General features: G+C 40.2%; 2 protein-coding genes across 3 annotated transcripts in view; one reads left to right on the top strand and one right to left on the bottom strand.

Annotated features, from left to right (window-relative positions):
• camta1a (calmodulin binding transcription activator 1a) overlaps nt 1-14,098 on the top strand; it is a 279,957-nt gene extending 265,859 nt beyond the window's left edge. Inside the window, exons 12-24 of one of the 2 annotated variants that reach the window (XM_085258802.1) lie at nt 1,216-1,421; nt 1,549-1,745; nt 1,852-1,930; nt 2,053-2,401; nt 2,786-3,264; nt 4,053-4,231; nt 4,746-4,989; nt 5,842-5,913; nt 6,024-6,044; nt 6,167-6,366; nt 6,702-6,776; nt 7,139-7,169; nt 8,901-14,098. In XM_085258802.1, the coding sequence (XP_085114928.1) occupies nt 1,216-1,421; nt 1,549-1,745; nt 1,852-1,930; nt 2,053-2,401; nt 2,786-3,264; nt 4,053-4,231; nt 4,746-4,989; nt 5,842-5,913; nt 6,024-6,044; nt 6,167-6,366; nt 6,702-6,776; nt 7,139-7,169; nt 8,901-8,933 (2,165 nt within the window). In that variant the 3' untranslated portion in view covers nt 8,934-14,098. The remainder of the gene's footprint in view (nt 1-1,215; nt 1,422-1,548; nt 1,746-1,851; nt 1,931-2,052; nt 2,402-2,785; nt 3,265-4,052; nt 4,232-4,745; nt 4,990-5,841; nt 5,914-6,023; nt 6,045-6,166; nt 6,367-6,701; nt 6,777-7,138; nt 7,170-8,900) is intronic. The other variant, XM_085258803.1, reaches the window with a different exon arrangement.
• A 67-nt stretch (nt 14,099-14,165) lies between these two features.
• On the bottom strand, nt 14,166-16,019 carry LOC146550718 (urotensin-2-like). Its single transcript, XM_085258804.1, has 4 exons — nt 15,875-16,019; nt 15,408-15,518; nt 14,758-14,801; nt 14,166-14,663 (listed from the first exon to the last, which is right to left on the bottom strand). Exons 1-4 carry the CDS (start codon nt 15,978-15,980, stop codon nt 14,550-14,552), a joined length of 375 nt encoding a protein of 124 aa, XP_085114930.1. The 5' UTR covers nt 15,981-16,019; the 3' UTR covers nt 14,166-14,549.
• Between the last annotated feature and the right edge of the window lie 2,352 nt (nt 16,020-18,371).

Genomic DNA, 18,371 nt, shown 5'->3' with positions numbered 1-18,371 from the left:
GTATGTGTGTACAAGCACTTGCTGTTAGTTGGCATGTGAGTTAGTGAGTTTTAGCAACGAGTGTGTCTTTTAATCTTGAAGTAACATATGGCACCAGGTTCCAATTCCAGTGGGTTGGCTTTTTATTAATAACTACTGAGATGCATTTTTTGCAGTGATCAAAACCAACCTGACAATATTACAGTCAACTTAACTTTCCAATTACGCTCTGTTTTATCTTTTGGGTTTGCTTCAGTTTAAATAGTCCTTATAAGTCATTCGCTCTGTCCTTTCCTGTCTTAGCTCTTGAATTATACAGTGTGTTTCTGACATAGAAAGTATCTTGTTGCAAGCCTGAAAATATGCACAGGACAACCACGCCATAACAACCAGCCTGTATCAGAAACAGTCTCTAAAAAAGCCTGTAAACATTCTCAAGTCTAAAGCACCTCTGTCCATTCAGATTTATGGGATATTTGTCTTTTAAAGGACTCTGTGCATGGGTGCAAGTTGTGATTGATTCTATACTGTCATTTTCTTAGTTCTCCTGCCATACAAGCTGATGGTAGAGGGGAAGGCTGGGACTTCAGGGCCATAATGGGCTATACTTAATCAGCTGTTGAATGCCAGCTGTACACCCCCCCCCCCCCCCCCCCCCCTTGTCTGAATCCCTCTGAGGAAGAGTGGTTCAAATTTAAAATGGCCCTGCTCTCTGGCCAATCTTTCAACCTGTTTTAGTTTGCTGGAGTGGTGTTTGAGTGATGTGAGAAAGATGGCAGCAGGAGTTTAGTGATGGAAGCCATTAAGGAGTGATTGATAGGCTTTACAGATTATTTTAGTAAAGCCAATTGTTTTGATGAAGTGAATGATGGATGCACTTGTTTTCACTTACATTCCGGAGTGATAAATAATGATCCTAAGGTCTTGCATTATAGCTGAAAGTAATTACCTTTCCCTCAGCTTTACAGCACCTCAAAAGTAGGCATTAGTGCATTCGTTTTTAAATGGTTGATTGTATGCCTGACGATGATTAGCCCCAAGTCACTGCGACAGTTCTAGTGCTCCTCAGAGTAACATACTGGTGCAGCTGTGGTGCATACTGTGCGATCGTTTGTCTTATCAGGATACAGGGTTGTTTGTGCTTGTACGAGCAAACACAAGACATCTTTTTCTTTTTCTCACACCAGATCCTCATTGTATGCCAATGTGTTTTTCTGTGTCTTTCTCTTTGCCCAGATAACCAGTTCAGAATGTCTATCCTGGAGCGCTTGGAGCAGATGGAGAGGAGGATGGCAGAGATGGCCAGCCACCAGCAAACGAGCGGTGCAGGGAGTGGTGGAGCTGGGGGAGGAACCGGGGGAGGAGGGGGAGGGGGAGGAGGAGGTGGTGGTGGAGGAGGTGGTGGAGGAGCTGGCGGTGGAGGCAACAATAACCAGTCACAGGTAAAGAGCCACATCATACCCCTTGTGTTGTGCTGAATGACAGTCACTGTGCTTGTCACCATGGACAGCAACCGTACAAACAGTATATGCAGCAACCAATAACGATCTGCTGTTTTGTGTCTTTGAGTGTGTATCTGGCCAAACGCAAGCCAGCAGCTCCTTTGAGAGCCGTGTTGTGGTGGTCTGCGAGAAGATGATGAGCAGAGCTTGCTGGGCCAAGTCCAAGCATTTAATCCACTCCAAGACCTTCAGAGGCATGACACTTCTTCATCTGGCTGCAGGCCAGGGCTACGCCACCCTCATCCAGACACTCATCAAGTGGCGGTAAGAACATAATTCTCTAGTACTGGGCAATGGCACTTTGTTCTGTAATTGATGTGCACATTAAAACAGAAGTGAGATGCTAATTGTTTCCTTTTTTACCAACCAGTACAAAGCATGCTGATAGCATTGATTTGGAGTTAGAAGTGGACCCTCTCAATGTGGATCACTTCTCGTGCACACCTCTGGTAAGGGAACTGAATTTAACATAAGACAATGCAAACAAAAATGAAGATAACCCTGGCTTGTGGTACAGATTAGCTCATTTTTGCTTTTTCTGCTTTTTTGTGTCCATCTGTATTTTATCTAGATGTGGGCCTGTGCGCTGGGTCACCTGGAGGCAGCGGTGGTACTGTACAAATGGGACAGACGTGCCCTAGCTATCCCAGATTCTCTGGGCCGCTTACCCCTGTCAATCGCCCGCTCACGTGGCCATACCAAATTGGCAGAGTGTCTGGAGCAGTTACAGAGGGAAGAGCAGCAACCGCCAGCCCCTCTACCACCTACAACTCGCATGTCTTTTTCCCCAGCCCCTGATGCCCCCACCACAGACAGCTGGATGGTCAGCTGGGCAAACACCAGTGTAGTAGCACCAAGTGGCAAGAAAGGATGTCCTGCTACCACAACAACCACACCCAGCACTACCAGCCTCAATCCAGGTTAGCAGAATGGAAGAAAAGTCACTGACTGTGAGATGCTTTATTCTCTGATATTCTGTTGCCATTTTCACACATTAATCAGATCAGAGCATTGTCCAAAGTTGCCCCGTCTCAATACAGCTGAGAACAGGAAACAGTCTGCTTGAGATACGTTCTCGCTGTCGGACATACTTTGCTTGATTTAGTTCGTAGTGATTCCTGGATAGAGTGTGCAGGAGTCAGAAAATATGTTGCCCACTTACTCTTCACTTAGCATCACACTGACTTTTTACCAGCGAGCTGCAGTGCATGTGTGAAAACAGCTTATAACAAACAAAATGTTTATTAGTGTGCTCTGCAGCTAATTGTTACGTGTTGTGTGTTTTTCTTTTCTTTTTTTTGCAGACTTGAGAAGACCAAGGTCAGAACCCTCCAACTACTACAGCAGCGAGGGCCAAAGAGACCTCCCACTAGCTAAAAAACATAAACCCAACCCAGAACTGTTTCAAACTCGGCCTGACAAGGCCATGTCTGTTCCTTTGAGCCTGGAGCAGCAACAGCTGCACAAGCTATCCTCGAGCACTAAGAGCCTGTCCTCAGAAGTCCTGAGCTCAGACAAAGGACTGTCTACTGGAGGCAGCACAGGGACAACAAGATGGACCTCCAGAGAGAGTTTCTCCAGCAGCAGCAACTTGGGAAGGAAGGCGCTGGGTGTCAGTGGAGGCAGCAGCTTGGGGAAGGAGAAACTGGCCAATCGGTTACGGCAGCGGGAACAGTTAGGGATGCTAGTGATGTCAGAAAGTGAAATGGCTGATTCAGAGCTGCTATCATATCGGGAGGATCTAGAGAACCAGGACTGCCTCACACAGATGGATGACCTGCAGGTGAGAGTAATAATTTAAAAAAAAAACATTCAATGTGGTCAGCTGATTGTGTAGAGCATGGCAAGTATTACCAGTCAATTGGTATGAGCCAATTGATGGTGCTGCTAAAGATTCTACAGCAGAAATGATGTACCATCTGATACAATATCAAATACAAGGCACATCACATTTAGTAAGTAACATTTGGCAGAAAAGTTTCAGTTCTAGCAGATCTTATGAATTCAGAAAACATTTTAAAATAAAATTTCAAATAAAAGTAAAAAGAACATTTGCAAACTTGCGTAAAACCACGTGTCAGGGTGTGGCACCACTTTGATAGGGTGACATACAATACAGCTACACAATCATCATTAAAGAAAGCTTTGCAGCATTATAACCTACCACTAACAACCACCATTTTCTTTTTGTAAGTTTTTTTTTCTGGCCTCCTGCATTCAGCAGGCAGAATACACCAGGCCTGGCATTCTGTCGATGCCCGTCACTGCATAATAAACTCTCTTTATTGATCCACTTCAATAGCCAAGGAATTGTTCCAGGGATTCAGTCTAACTACTCCTCTTACAAATGAAGTGTTATTTTTACCCTCCAGAAATATCACTGTCATCATTTTTATCCCTCTCTCCTTTCTGTTTCCCCTCTCGAATCCGCATTATTGTCGCAGCACCAAACAATTAAATTTGCATGACTACACCATAGTAAAACATAATAGGTAGTCTCTCAAACTGTATATATAGTAAAAAATACACTGACTCCTCACGGGTTTTCTTTTTTTTTTCTTAATAAAACAGGTAAATATGATGACTCTGGCTGAGCACATAATTGAAGCAACGCCAGAGAGAATCAAAAGGGAGAACTTCACCGCTGCAGACTCTGTGCCCTTAGACACATCAGGGGTCAGCAACACCATGAACTGGCTGGCCAACTACCTGGGAGACGTAGAACAGCTGCCAAGCATCATACATCTACGGTAAGATTCACCGTGGTGCAAGGAATAGATATAAATATAGCCAACTGGATATGCAGTATCCAGTATATTGCATATCTAGTATGCCCTCCCACCTGTTTGAATATTTTCTCTTTTTTTCTGTGCTTTGTCTAAAGGTACCTGATTTAATGTGCTTTAATAGATAGACAGCTCAAGAGAACACATTTGTACATATATGGCTTTTAGAATAACTTTAAGTTTAAGTTTAATGTACTAGCTTTAAACATAATACTATAAAGGATTAACCGAAAGTGTAAAGGAATGGGATGTCAAGCTAAAGAGAGGCACTGTCTGATTTGAAAGGTGCAGTGTCAGATGTTTGTGTACTGGCTGTGAGTTTGCAAGGAGTTATATTGTTAGTTGTCAAATTGCTTTATAAAGCTGCAAGCTGTAACGCAGTGTAAAAATGGTAAATATTTTCCTTTCTTTTAGACTTAATGTAAACTGTAGAATATATAGAATTGAAGAGAAGATATGTGTCATTATCCTTCCTCAGATCTCTGTATAATGAACCCCTGACCCCATCATCTAACCCCAGTTTGAGCCCCGGAGGGTCTCCGTTGAGAGAGGGCCCCCTGGAAAGGTCAACACTTCCTTCCCCAGCTGACTGGAGTGAGTTCATCAATGCCTCCAACAGCAAAGTGGAGCGAGACCTGGCCCAGCTGACTCTGTCGGATCCAGAGCAGAGAGAGCTATATGAGGCGGCCCGCCTAGTCCAAACTGCCTTCCGCAAGTACAAGGTACAGGCCCCGGTGCTCTGGTGCCATAAGCTGTGGACTGGTGTGAAATAGATGAAACTGTTTTTGGTTTCAGGCCAGATGTTGAAGAGTTCACTTTGTTTTTGTTTGACTCCATATGGTACTTTGTTGTAGTAAAGGGCAAGATTTTTGATGTGGTTGATTTCATGTATTTTTTTTTCTTGAGATGTACTGTTTCTAATCATGGTTAATATCTATCTTTGTGTCATTCTCTGTTCTTCTGCTAATATACGCATTACAACATATACAGAAAAATATACAAATATGTCCCTGTGGTTTCAGCATGGGAAAGGTGTGGCTTGAGCAGAGCATGGCCTTGCTTAGAAGAACGACTGCACTGTCCCTTGTGTCCCTGCTGCACTTAGACACAATTACGCTAATGCTCTCCTACTTCCTCTTTGTCTCTGTCTCTCTCTCTAAGTTAGACGTATGGAGCCTGCTACTGCCTGTTTTAAACTAGCTATCAAAACACCAGTCCTTTTCCCCTTGCCCGATCCCATTCCTCAACTCCTTACCCTCCCCATAGCTACTTTTAATAAGTTTTCGTATGACAAACTGTTCACTGTCGTTCACAGTCGTCTGTTGTGCCCATCTGCCAGCTGATGCAGAGGTGGACCTTTGTCTCTCTGTCTCCCTCTCTCTCTCTTTCTCGAAAACCTCCCCAATTTTCACGTGGGTCTGGTCCACCAGGCGTGGATTTATTCCAGGGTGGCATTCACATGCTAGTGAACCATGTCACCAGGAGACCTCAGGGACACAGAGCCACTAATATCCTCTGTGGCAAAAATGGGCTCTGTTTAAACTTCTGACCTATACCACTTTACTCTCCAACAGGGGCGGCCGCTCAGAGAGCAACAAGAGGTAGCTGCTGCTGTTATACAACGTTGTTACAAGAAGTACAAACAGGTAGGCACCATAGTGCGTAATGTCTGAAGTTTTCAAAACATAGCCAAATCTACATCAGCGTTTACGTCTCAGTACTTCATTCATTATCTTTCCCTTTTCCCATCTACAAGCTAACATGGATAGCCTTGAAGGTAAAATGTTCTCATTGCCATCAGCTGATGTAATCGCCACACTTGTTGGTTGTGTTCTTCCACAGTGTGAAGCCATAGCACTGTTCGTCAGCAGTAACGTATTGCTTTGTTCATGTCGGCAGTATGCACTTTATAAGAAGATGACGCAGGCCGCCATCCTTATCCAGAGTAAATTCCGCAGCTACCACGAACAGAAGAAGTTCCAGCAGAGCAAGAGGGCTGCCGTGCTCATTCAGCAATACTACCGCAGCTACAAGGAGTTTGGCAGGCTGAAGCCACACCACCGCGGGGCTGCTGCTGCTCTGGTGCAGCACAAACTAAGGTAGACGTTCATCCACGTACTGAATTAACTGAATCACTCGAATCTATTCATTCTGAAGCTGAGACATTATATTAATGAAGCGACCGCTTTGTTAAACTACATTATACAAAATGATGTTCTTGATTTATTGGACTTGACTTTGTGAAAATACCCTTTTAATGAGAGAAGTCTAAGCACTTTGGAGATGACTCATAGTCATTTTCAGTTTATTAATTGTAGTGTGTTTTAAATGGGCACCTTTTAGAGTTTCAGTGAAAGATAAAAGTTAAACTATGGCTCTGCAAAAGATGCTTTTCCGGACAGTGAGACGCTGTTGTCTGTCTGGTGTTTCATAGAAGTAGTCTGCTCACAAAGAGGCAGGATCAGGCTGCCAGGAAGATTATGAGGTTCCTACGACGTTGTCGCCACAGGTAGGCTCTGTCACTGTCTCAAACACACGATAACATACTCATTTATACATAGGCTAGATAGAGTTCACTGTCAGATTTACTGCAGCGGTTGGCCTAAAAGATTAATATCTCATTGAGATGATCAGTTAGTCATTGTAGAAATTGCTGCCATGTTTTCATCCATCTCTAGATTATTTTTTTTAACTCTGTGTAATGATTTTATTTTTGTGGAAAATAAATGGGTAGTTAGAAATGTCCCCAACACCTAAGCTCCACCTCCCTTCCCCTCACTATACCTGGCCCCCACCCGTTCTCGCCCCCTCCTTCACAGTACCTACTGTGTGCTAATAGCTGTCTGGTATTGTTTTGCTGTTTATGCCAAGCCCCTTGATGGACCATAGACTGTTCAAGCGGGTGAGTGCAGCCTCAGCAACTCAGTTCGTGCCTCTCTTTCTCTCTCTCTCTCTCTCTCTCTCTCGCTTTCTCTCCTTCTCGCTGTTTATTCCGTATGCCTCTTTCTCTCTTACTTCCTGTTATGTCTCACTCTTTAATAATACAATTATCTCCTCCTGAGGTCTCAGCATTCGCATTCTCTCCCTCCTTTCCTCGCCCATTTTCTCTTTTGCTCTTTCTCTCCCACCACCTTACCCACCCTTCCTCATTATCCATCACTATTGCTTGATGCCTGCTTGCATGAAGGCTGCCGACTGGAGCCACAGGTGGACTGAGAAGCTCAGATTTAGAGCAGAACATATCAAACTAACAACTTGCTTATGAATGACAAAATCACAGAAACACTTAACAGATACTACTTTGACTCTCTTTATCTCTGTCTTTCTCTCCTTGGAAATTACTTTTTGTTTATGTTTTTTTTCTTTTCAGCTTTTTGTGGTTATGCAGTTTGAGAGAACAGGAGGCTTTTTCTCAACCATCTTTTATTCTGCTGCATGACAAGTGGTGACAACTATGGGCCTTGCTTTTATACCTTTAGGCATGCTATGGGCCTGGTGTTTCTCAAGTAGCTGTCTGTCTGGCTGGCTGACTGTGTGCAATGTTTCTAGCCACTCGACAGACCGCGAGGGGATTTAACCCCTCTCTAACTTCTGTTTACTAAAACTGTGTGAAGCTGTGTTATGCCCACTGAATCATCAAGACAAACCAATAAATAAGCCAATAGTGTACTAAAAGATTCACCTAAATGGGGAAATGGTGCAAATATTGTATGCATAACTTAACCTCTGATTCTGAGACATTAAGATTACATGTGTTTACTCTTTTTTGGATTAGTTGTATGTTGTTCAAAACTAGGTTACCATGCTTTTAGAGCAGATTAGATTGTTAATGTTACCACCTGTTATTGCAAGTGTGTCCTCTGTACTGTGATATAGGTTTGAAGCCGTTACAGAAAACAAAAAACCCCCACACATATAATATAAAATAGTTTATTTCTAACACCAGGACAACAACACAAAGCTTTAATGGATCCATACCTCCAGGCAGTATACCAGCTCAGCATGACAAGATCCACCACTGCATCTAATCATGCAGCATCACAGTCTGCTTCTCTTCAATACATACATGTTGTAGTATTGGTCTTCTCAGAGCTAGTCTAAATCCATTACAAAGTGGTGGTTGTTTACCATAAAGTTAGCCTTTACGGTAAAGCTAATTGTTGTAACAGGCACTACTTGACTGATAATGAATCAGTCCTTTGTGGAAAGTTTAACTTTGTTTAATCTGCTATTGTTCATAAAATCTAGTGTAATAATGCATGGATTTTAGGCATAATGATACTGAGCAATAATTCTATCTGTCAGAATACCACATACTGGTAGATTAGCTGAGAAAAACTGTAATTATTATTAACAATATTGTGATAATACTGTTTATGTATCTGTATTTATTTTGTCACATTTAATCCCACTTCTAAATATTTTGTTTTTACTAGTAATGACTCTGTAATTATGCTATAACAGTTCCTTTTGTTCATTACAAAGTGAAAGCATTCTGACCAGCATTTCCTTTCACAGATGGGCTGTACTTCCTACTACTGGGCTGGTTTGATATTTTTATGTGTATGTGACTTAGTAAACTCAAATCATGGCTGTTGCATTCATGGACACTTTGTTTTTTTCTGTGTTCCAGGGTGAAAGAATTGAAAAGGGCCAGGGAACATGAGACCCCTCAGAAGAGCTCCCTTGCGATGTGACATCACTCTCCTGACTCCTCTTTTCTTTTTTGTTTGTACCCGAGACATTTTACAAGAGAAACTGAGAGAAAAAAAAAAAAAAGAAACACCACCAATGCAAGCACTGCAATTATTACTACTACTACTGCAGTGTTACTGGTTCAACTGCGATTACATATACAACAGCATTTTTTTCACATATCTATTCTTTCCACTGACTTGATTTTGGTTGGAGAGTGGCAACTTCTACAGGATTATAAACTAAAAGGGTAGGGGTGGGGGTGCAGAACATTAGCTTCTTGGCATTTTTTGCACTTTTTCATGGATTGCTTTGTCTTTTTTTGAATATGAAGAGGATTTGGACAGTGAAGGAAGCAAACGCGGGACAAGAGGTGTAAACTGTGGCTGCTGCAGAAGATCTCAGAGGACAGAGAGACCATGCCGAAATACTCTGAGCTCTAATTGTATTTCATAATTTTTTAAGTGACCAAACAATTCATTTGAAGAAGGGATTTTTTTTACCAAATATATTAATAACCCACACGCCCACTTCTATCCACTGCTGTAGATTAATATTCAGCTTAGCCCAACAATTCCTCCTGTCCCACTGTGCTCTACCCCACCAGTCTACCCACACAAGTGGAGCTACAAATGAATGTAGTTGGGGGCTTACCATACTGAAGCAGATGGGGGATCAAATATTTGTTTTAAGATTTCTTTAAAAAAAAACAACTATGCTTTATCATATATATATTGTCACTTTATTACTTGAATTGTTCCACACTGTCCAATGTATTTCTTCCATCATGTCCAATGTATTGGTGATCTGTATCTTCAGGCTATATGTTGTTAAATCCTACCAAGAAAAAAAATGCATGACTTCTTGGCAAGAAAAGTCTTTGCTTGTGTGCTTTGGTCTAGTCTTTCAGCCTATCCTCTGGTTTTGGTTTTGTTTCCACTCTATTGGTCCACATATCTGTACTCTTCTCTATGAATTCCAACATTTCATTGATGAAGCTATCCCTGTATTGTCTGATTTCTTTGTATTTCATTTTGGTTTGCCTTGTTGGTTTGATTGCTTCTTCGAAACCTACAAAGTGGAAAAAAACCTGGCTTATTTTGTGTTGTAATGGTTATGGTCATGCAGGTTATTACTGTTTTTTTGAAGTGAACTTCAGAGCCTGTGAAGGTTTTTGAGGGGAAGATCACATACATTGCCTTGACGTCTTAGAGATTCTTTGAGGGGTCCCTAAGCTTGTCCCAAAATAGGGGTTTGACAAATCCATATTTTTGACAATTGAGCGATTTCTGTATATAAAGAAGGCTGAAAGTACGTAGGGATTTAAAAAAAAACATGTACCCAAGGGGGATTGTATTTTAGAAATATATTATTTTATTCATTAAAATGGGTCAAAAACAGGTAAGAGACAAAAACAGAATATTTGTATAGTTTCGTTTGAATGCCTAAGAAGTATGGTTGTATTGTTTGTATATAGTGTAAATACCTGGGATAAAAATGAGCTATGTGCATGAAAAGTATGAACAGAGTCAAAAGGGAAAAAAACAACAAAAGCAGTAGTGGCTATGCTCTGTAAAATTAAAACTATTTCACTATTAGAGTATTTTATTTTATTTTGATTGTTCTTGAGAAGAACATTTTGCTAAAGCATGATATTATTGCAATATGAAAAAATAAAAAATACTGTATTTAGTGTTAGGAGAAGTCTTCAAAATTATCTTAAAACAAGTATGGTTGTGTTTATTTTATTTTATTTTCATTTCTTTCTTTTGGGCTACCAAGAACCTTTTGCCAATGGTGCCAAGGTATGTGAATGCTATATAGCTTAAGAAGAAAATTAAGTTAATTTTTGCAGAACAGATAATCATCCAGTGAAATACACACTAGCACTGAAGATCATCACATCAAAACTGGCAGAGGATCGCAAAAACGTTAAGGTACACAGTTTGCAAAGAAAGTCATATTCGTGCTGAAAGCATTTAAGTCTGTCACGCGTGCACCATTTCTACAGATAAATAGAGCATTTATCAATCACCGAACACACCGTAACAAAGTTGAGTTACTTTTTTTGTTGTCATTGCAAATGGAATGTGCTGATTTCTCATTGCTGAGGTATTATCTGATCTTTAAGATTGTAAATGACAGCCTTGCCCGTGGTGGACATATAAAACAATTCACATTGTTACTCTGTCCCTGAAAAAGATGGGAGTAAACATGCAAACTTTAATTTACAATTTGCTGCATCGACCGACACTTGGAGAATTCAGAGTTGTTCCTCGTAGTCGAGTAGTGACGGGTGTTTCTCTGTACGGTGTTTCGGTTCGGTTAAAAGCACTGGATCAAGGCTGCCAGAGTCTAAATGTATATGTTGTATTCCATGTCAGAAAAACGCGTTTAGTTAAAAACCACATGTAGCATTATGTCCATGACCACATTTCTTTGCCAAGCAGCTGAAAACAAGTTTGCAAAATGAACTGTGCCAGCAGTCAAAGGTGCTAAAATGATTCTAAACAGAAGGATGGCACTGAAAGTAGTCACTGTCCTCACTACAGAGTCCAAACAACTGCAGAAACTAAAGTGCAAACCAGTGCACTAGTGCCATTTGTAATTATGAAAGATAAGATGCATTTTGTGCATCGGGTTATTTATAAAATGACAGTATAGCAGAGAAAATGTAATTGGGATGGAGGAACAATTTGAGAGATAACAACAGTAAAGCTGCTGGTTCAGAGGTGCCTGTTGGCTGCTGTTTAATCCCTATTATATATTACCACCATAAAGTCTATCCTGTATCCAAGTATTGATACGTGATTATTCAGCCAAGTGCCACTGGAAAACTTGAGTTTTGTTTAGTGAACTGTTGTCATGTTTGTTAAATTATAATTAAGCCAAATGTGTATTTTTCCAATTTATTTACTTGAGTCACTGTTTTTTTAATTGTTTGTTTTTGCTGTTGTTTTTCCAGTCACCTGATATGTAAACGTAATTTCCAGAGTGTTTATGTAGGAAGTGCCTATATTCATATCCTAAAAACAGTAATCCAGTTTCAGAATACTTGCATTGTATCTGAGGTTGATGTGAGAGAACGCGGTCACCCACAGACAGTGTTCTATCTTCCACATAAATACACACGATCGCCACTGTTATACCATTCCACTCACCAAAGCCACAATTATATGCCTGCACACAACACTTATAATACAGCACTCAAGCTTGTCAACATGCTAGCTTTTTTCTTTCTTTGTTTTTGTCTTCTTTTCCATTTTTTGTTGGAACAGCTTGTTAAAAACCACATTTAGAAATGCCACTACTGGAGTTTGTTGCCTTGCATTCATCCTCTAGTCTGTGGTTAGAATGCGTAGCCAATGCAATGTTGCGGCAAAAAGGAGAAGGATTTATTATGCTTGCATGGGTAAAATAGTTAACTGGGTGACAGAAGTGCACCTAAAGCATGCTTATTTTCCTAGAATCGGTAGTCAGATAGACTTGTTAAAGGACTTACTGTTCTGTAAAGCAATGAACATTGGTTTGAGGTGTCACAGAACTCAGAAAGACAGAGGGCATGTGACTGAAGGGCAAACCTACTAATTGAGCCAGTGATCAATACTCAGTAGCTACTGATGATTTCATGGCAAAGCATGAGGACGGGATTGTTTTTAGACAAGCTCTAACTTTTTGTTTTGTTTTTGTTTTTTAAAATCCTTTTTAATCAGTAGATTCCCAACTTCAAATAAGACAAAAGGACAAGGGTAGAGACATTGTGACAGTATATATAGCAACTAAGTGACACACGGTACACACAAACACACGCACAAGACACCGCACAGCACACATGCTGACATGTCAGGTGTCAATTTCACTTGTACATTGAGTGGTGAAGGCAGCATTGTTATTATTTATTTATTTTTACCCAGACTGAGGGACTGGTTCACCTCCCTTCTGTATTTTACTCAGGGTGCCAAAACGGGGAGGAGGAAACAGAGCAGGACATGTGATTCACAGCAAGAGAAGCTGAAATTCAAAACCCCTTCTAGCAGACAAACAGGTTCAACAGTGCAAGAGTGAAATCTTTAACACGGCTTGCTGTAGTGTATGAACAGTTTCCTCAAAATAACCTCAGTACACACAGTACTAGAGCCCTGAAATGATGGTTGTTTATGTATATGTCTTTAAGATAAATGATTTGACGCTTTTTCGTAGAAAGCTGTCATATTATTGTGTAACTTTGGCCACTTCTTTAGGCCTTTATAATTCATTTAGGTGACAGTGTAGAGGGTATTTATGATTAAGAGTGTAGCTGTATGAAAAGCTTAAATCTTGTTTTTACTGCCATTTGTGAATGGGACGGCAGGTTAGCTGACAGTATTACTAATTTCGAGATGTTCTGTGAATTGACCTGAGAATCTGCCTTTCCTCCTCTTCTTTTTCCGAAGCACCCCAACCAGAGAAAGGTAGGCACATCAGGACAACAGAACACAAACAGATTTACAGTATATTCCACTTGTTGACACAGAGCAATAAAGAACTATTTTGTGGAGACCTTATAGACCTAGCAAAGTTTAAAATGATTGGACACATGTAGTCGACTTACTCTTATGCAAATGCCAGTATTGCAAGACAAGCATTCAGTAGTTTATGGACAGCAATTATATGGCACCCTTTACCGAACTGCACGTTTTCATCAATTCCAAACTGAGAAGAAAAAAAAAAGGCCCTGCTTTGATAGAAAGCCATGGGTCCTCGACACTTTGCATGTGAACTAGTGTTAGATCTATTTTCCTCTCCTCTATAGCTGTCTTTCTCTCTGTCTTTCCCTGTTATGTGACCCAATTTTTCTCCGCTCCCAACCCCTATCTTTAAAAGTTTCATGTCCTCTTGGTTCTCCTAATGTGTTTTGCTTTCCTCCTTTTTCTCCCCTTCTCTTGTTTGTAAGTTTTATTTTTGTAATTGTGCATGTACAAGCGTCACTGACTCGATGGATATGTTAAAAAAAAAAAAAAAAAAGAGATTTCAGCTGCTGAAGCCATGCAAAACGTTTTGAATTGCCCTTAAAATATGGAAGATGTTTTCTGAATGCTTTATATTCTTTCTGCTGTAAAATAATAAAAAAAGGAAAAAATGAAGAAAACTCGAGAACCAACTTTGCAAAGTCTTTTTGTTTCCTTTTTCTTAATTTACGGAAGGCATAGTGGGTTCACCTTTTACCAAGAAAAGACAAATACATGATTTATTTACAATATTTTTTTATTTCTGTTCAACGAACAGTGCTATATAATCTTTGACTTTCACGTCTAAAAGAAATTTAGCCATACATTGGACAACCAATGACTTTATATGTGGATTTCACAGTTCTAACTAAACCCTAATAAATCATCTTAAAGCCTCTTAGCAATATGTTTCAATCACAGATGGGGCATTTTGTGTATGTCTGTATGCGCGTGTGAGGGTGTGCGACTGCACATGCGCTTTATGCATGTGAGGTATTTCTTATTTATTTTGGCTGCATGTGCCAGTGTGAGTGTAAGATGTTTGATTTTTTTTTTCTTTCAGTGCAAGCCCTGCCTCGTGCCTGTTTTCAGTCACTGTTTTAGACACAGTACTTCCAGAAACACTCTGAATTCCCTCCTCTCTTCCTGAACTGTTTCCGGATGCCCAGCGCATGGCTGAAAGGATTTAGGAGACTTTGTTTCTCCAACAGGACCTGAAAGACAAGATAAAGCGATTTAGTGAATTAGTCACAGGGTGTTGCTCACATTACTTTGATGTTTTAGGAATAGCATTCACTGAAAACCTACCTCTCTTTTGAGCCCCCTAGGAAGCAGACCTGTTGTTCTGACACCTGAGAGAAAAGGAAACATGGTAAACATATGCTGATAGCTTAGCTGTGTTTCTGGGAATGTCAGTAGAGTTCATTTAAAACAGATGTACTGTACTTTTTCTACTCTTATGATGATGGTTGCTAACGTTAGACACGGCCATGGTTTGTATGTGCTATGTAAGTTTAGGCCCTGTGTGCTCATTGTCAGACTATTTTTTCTGCTCTTAGATCTGCATGATGTGAAAAAAGGGGATCTCATAAAAGTACATAGATATGTTCATTTGGTTATCTCAGGCACTCGTCTCTGTTTGAAAGGGGCAGCGACTCAGAAGAAAGTGGGCCTAAATGAGGAAGAGGAGTTAAAGTTGGGGGGTTTTCAGGCAGTAGATAAATGAAGGGGCTGTACCAAGTGTAAGATTTTTAAACTGTAACTAATGCAAAGCTACTCTAGCAGAACACAGCATATGAAGTATATGAAGCTCAAAATGTGCAAATGAGCTTTAAAAGTAAGTAGTGCTCTAGTAAGCATATTACTATGTAACTGTGTATGAATCCACATCTAAAGCACACTCTTTTCTGCAAAATTAAGTCATGTAAAGTCACGTTTGGTCAATGCACGTTTCTTACCATCTCTGTTGATCTCATCAGATATTAGAGTGGAATATCTAGGGCCTGTACCGTCCTGCTCAGAGAGAGGCAGGTCATCCAGACTGCTGATTCCTCGGTCCTCCGCTGATACTGAGGGGAACCAAACAAGCCCACACAGTTGGTAGGAACACCATTGAGAGGTACGGATTCGTGCTGTGAACATTTTGTAATCTAATTCTCACTGGTAATCACAATAAAGCATTCGAAATAATTGAACAAAAACTCAATCTCCTCTCTGATGGCAGAACTTTGGCATGTGAACTTTGGCAGAGCAATCATTGTTCAACACTGCAGCTCTAAAGTAATTACTTCAAGGCCCCAGGACATGACTAGCTTGCCATTAATCGTTGCAAATTATGTTTTATTACTAAAAATGCTAATCAAGGGACTGACACAGGGAATTATTTTGTATAACAGCTATAATAAAGATATTACTTTCCACTCACCAGGTCCTGGATACGGCATCTCAGCAGATTCTGTAATGGGGTGGGCCAGCAGTGGGCTTGAGGCCACAAGCACAAAGGCCCAGGAGAGAAGATGGTTACACTTCATCAGTGCTGATGGAAGTGGCTCTGATTTGCACAGAGGGTGAAAAGGAGAAATCTACGTGCTCTGCTGATCCTAACGGTGTTATATAGTTGAAGCTGTAGCCTAACCCCTTCCCACCCACTTCCTGCATGATGCACAGCAGACACAGACCTTTTCTTGCTGCTACGGACGACAACATCATCCAGAGTCGCACTCTTGTGATAAATCAACAGGTGACTTATAGTCTCAATAAAAAAAAGATGTGAGTTGGCCCATTCTTCAAGGGCATAGTCATATTTTACCTGCTCTTAAGGTTGATTGAATGTTTTTTTACTGACTTTGTAAAAGGTATCGAGGCAGGTGTTTAAGATGTCACGTCAGTGTAATCCCACGAGGGAGCAGATGGAGAAACAGGGCAGACAAATGACCAATATTTTTATACTACTAGTTCATTAAACTCTTGGACCATTTGAATCCTCTGGCTGTATCTCTGCAAACAAAGCCCAGCAAACCCCTAATAAATCTGTAATTATTTAGAGAGGTGGAGTGGACATGTTAAAATGTTGAGGGCCATGTTGTCTATAAGCCGTCTGACATTTTAAGACAACAAGAAAATGCTTCCATGGACCACTGAATCAGACTGATTGATGCATTTTATTTAGAAGCCTGGCGGTTTTAAGCTTTTATATCTGTGCTTTCACGTCTTAGTCATGCAGTAAAACGAAACTTTATGAGTACACCAAGCATCACTGCTCAGCCTAACAGAGGCTTGGCTATTGAGTATGAGATGGGTGATGGGAGGGGGGAGTTATTTACAAAGTCATATTTTGCACCTCTCTGTGTAATTTGTATATTTATTAGATGTATGACATCAGCGTTCAGTCCCTGATAATGAGAGCCAATGAAGCAACAGTGACATTTTATTTTATGCTTTGCATGCCAGACACTCCATTAGGTGTTGCTATATATCATGAAATGCAATTAAAATTTATATTCTGAATTAGTCGAGGCCAGTGTGCCAATTCCAAGTTATTTCAGCATCTATAATAGACTATGGCTCCCCCAAACTTGATGTTTTTCCTACTCTATGCAGTCCTTTTGACAATTTAATCAAGAATTTCCTCCAGGCATCGGTGTTTTTGGGAAAACATTTTTAATTGCATTTTATAATAGCATTTTTAATGCAGTGTCGCCTGATCGCCATATTCACGAAATCTTTGAATGATATTATGTACTGTAGATGGTGAGATATTCAAAATCTTTCCAACTTTACATTGAGGAACATTACTCTCAAAGTTTTCCACAATTTTTAGATGCAGTTTTTGTTTTTCGCAGATTGGTGAACTTCTGCCCATCTTTACTTCCCAGATACTCTCCCTCTTTAAGATGCTCTTTTTATGTCTATTCATGTTACTGACCTGTTTCCAGTTCAGAATGTTTGTCCAGTTGCTTCTTTTTAATACCACTGACCTTTTCAGCCTTTTTTTTAGCCTTCTTCCAACTTTTTTCAGACATGTTGTGGCCATCAATTGCAAAATGTGCTATAAAATGTTCATAAATCAGTAAAATGTGTCTGTTTACACATTTTTATGTTCTGGTGTGAATAAAATATGAATTTATAAGATGTGCAAAAGTGATGTTTGGTTTATTCACATTTTACACAGCATCACAACTTTTGGAAATTGAGATTGTACTAAAGTTTATTTGAAGCATGTATAAGATTTTATCTGGCTGAATTAGACAACTGAAATTTCTCAGTAAATCACATGATAGGGTTGGGCTGGTTTCTCTGTGGGTTCACCCGAAACCTTGGCTGATTGTGACCCACACCCGTTTTCACACCTTGGCTCTCGTGATTAGGTAGAGGATCAACAGGGGGTCGACAACCCTCCCATGCGGCTTAAAATCTGGGAAAAAAGACTCAAACTCTTTCATGGCATGCATTTTTAATTTCTCTTTGTTATTTGGGCTGATTGGGCAAAATTTTGTATTGTGCTCTAGACAACCCAAAATGTGATGTCTACACACCAGGTCCTAGGAGGTTAAAGAAGTCCAGACGCTTTTCTTTCCAAGCTCCTTAGACTACGATGACCTGGATGACTGAGAACCTTTAAGATAAGATAAGAGATAAGATAAGATAAAACTTTATTAATCCCTCGGGTGGGTTCCTCTGGGAAATTCGGTTTCCAAAAGCACAGCACCGACAGAAGTTACAGTTACAGAATATTATATATATATATACACACACACACACACATATATAAATACAGAGACATATATAAATAAAATATATGAAGGGGATAAATAGAATAAATAGGAATAAAAATAAAAATACAAGTGAATTGCACATTTCAAGTATTTAGGTCTATTGCACCATTGACTATTAACAAAAGTATTGCACAAAAGCTATTGCAC

Source organism: Mchenga conophoros, linkage group LG20, assembly GCF_057382185.1.
Source record: "Mchenga conophoros isolate Kocher_MC1m ecotype Shallow Benthic linkage group LG20, M_conophoros_male_GT1.1, whole genome shotgun sequence".
NCBI lineage: Eukaryota > Metazoa > Chordata > Actinopteri > Cichliformes > Cichlidae > Mchenga > Mchenga conophoros.
The sequence above is the reverse complement of the archived record's forward strand: the minus strand, read 5'-3'. Positions and strand labels throughout refer to the sequence as shown.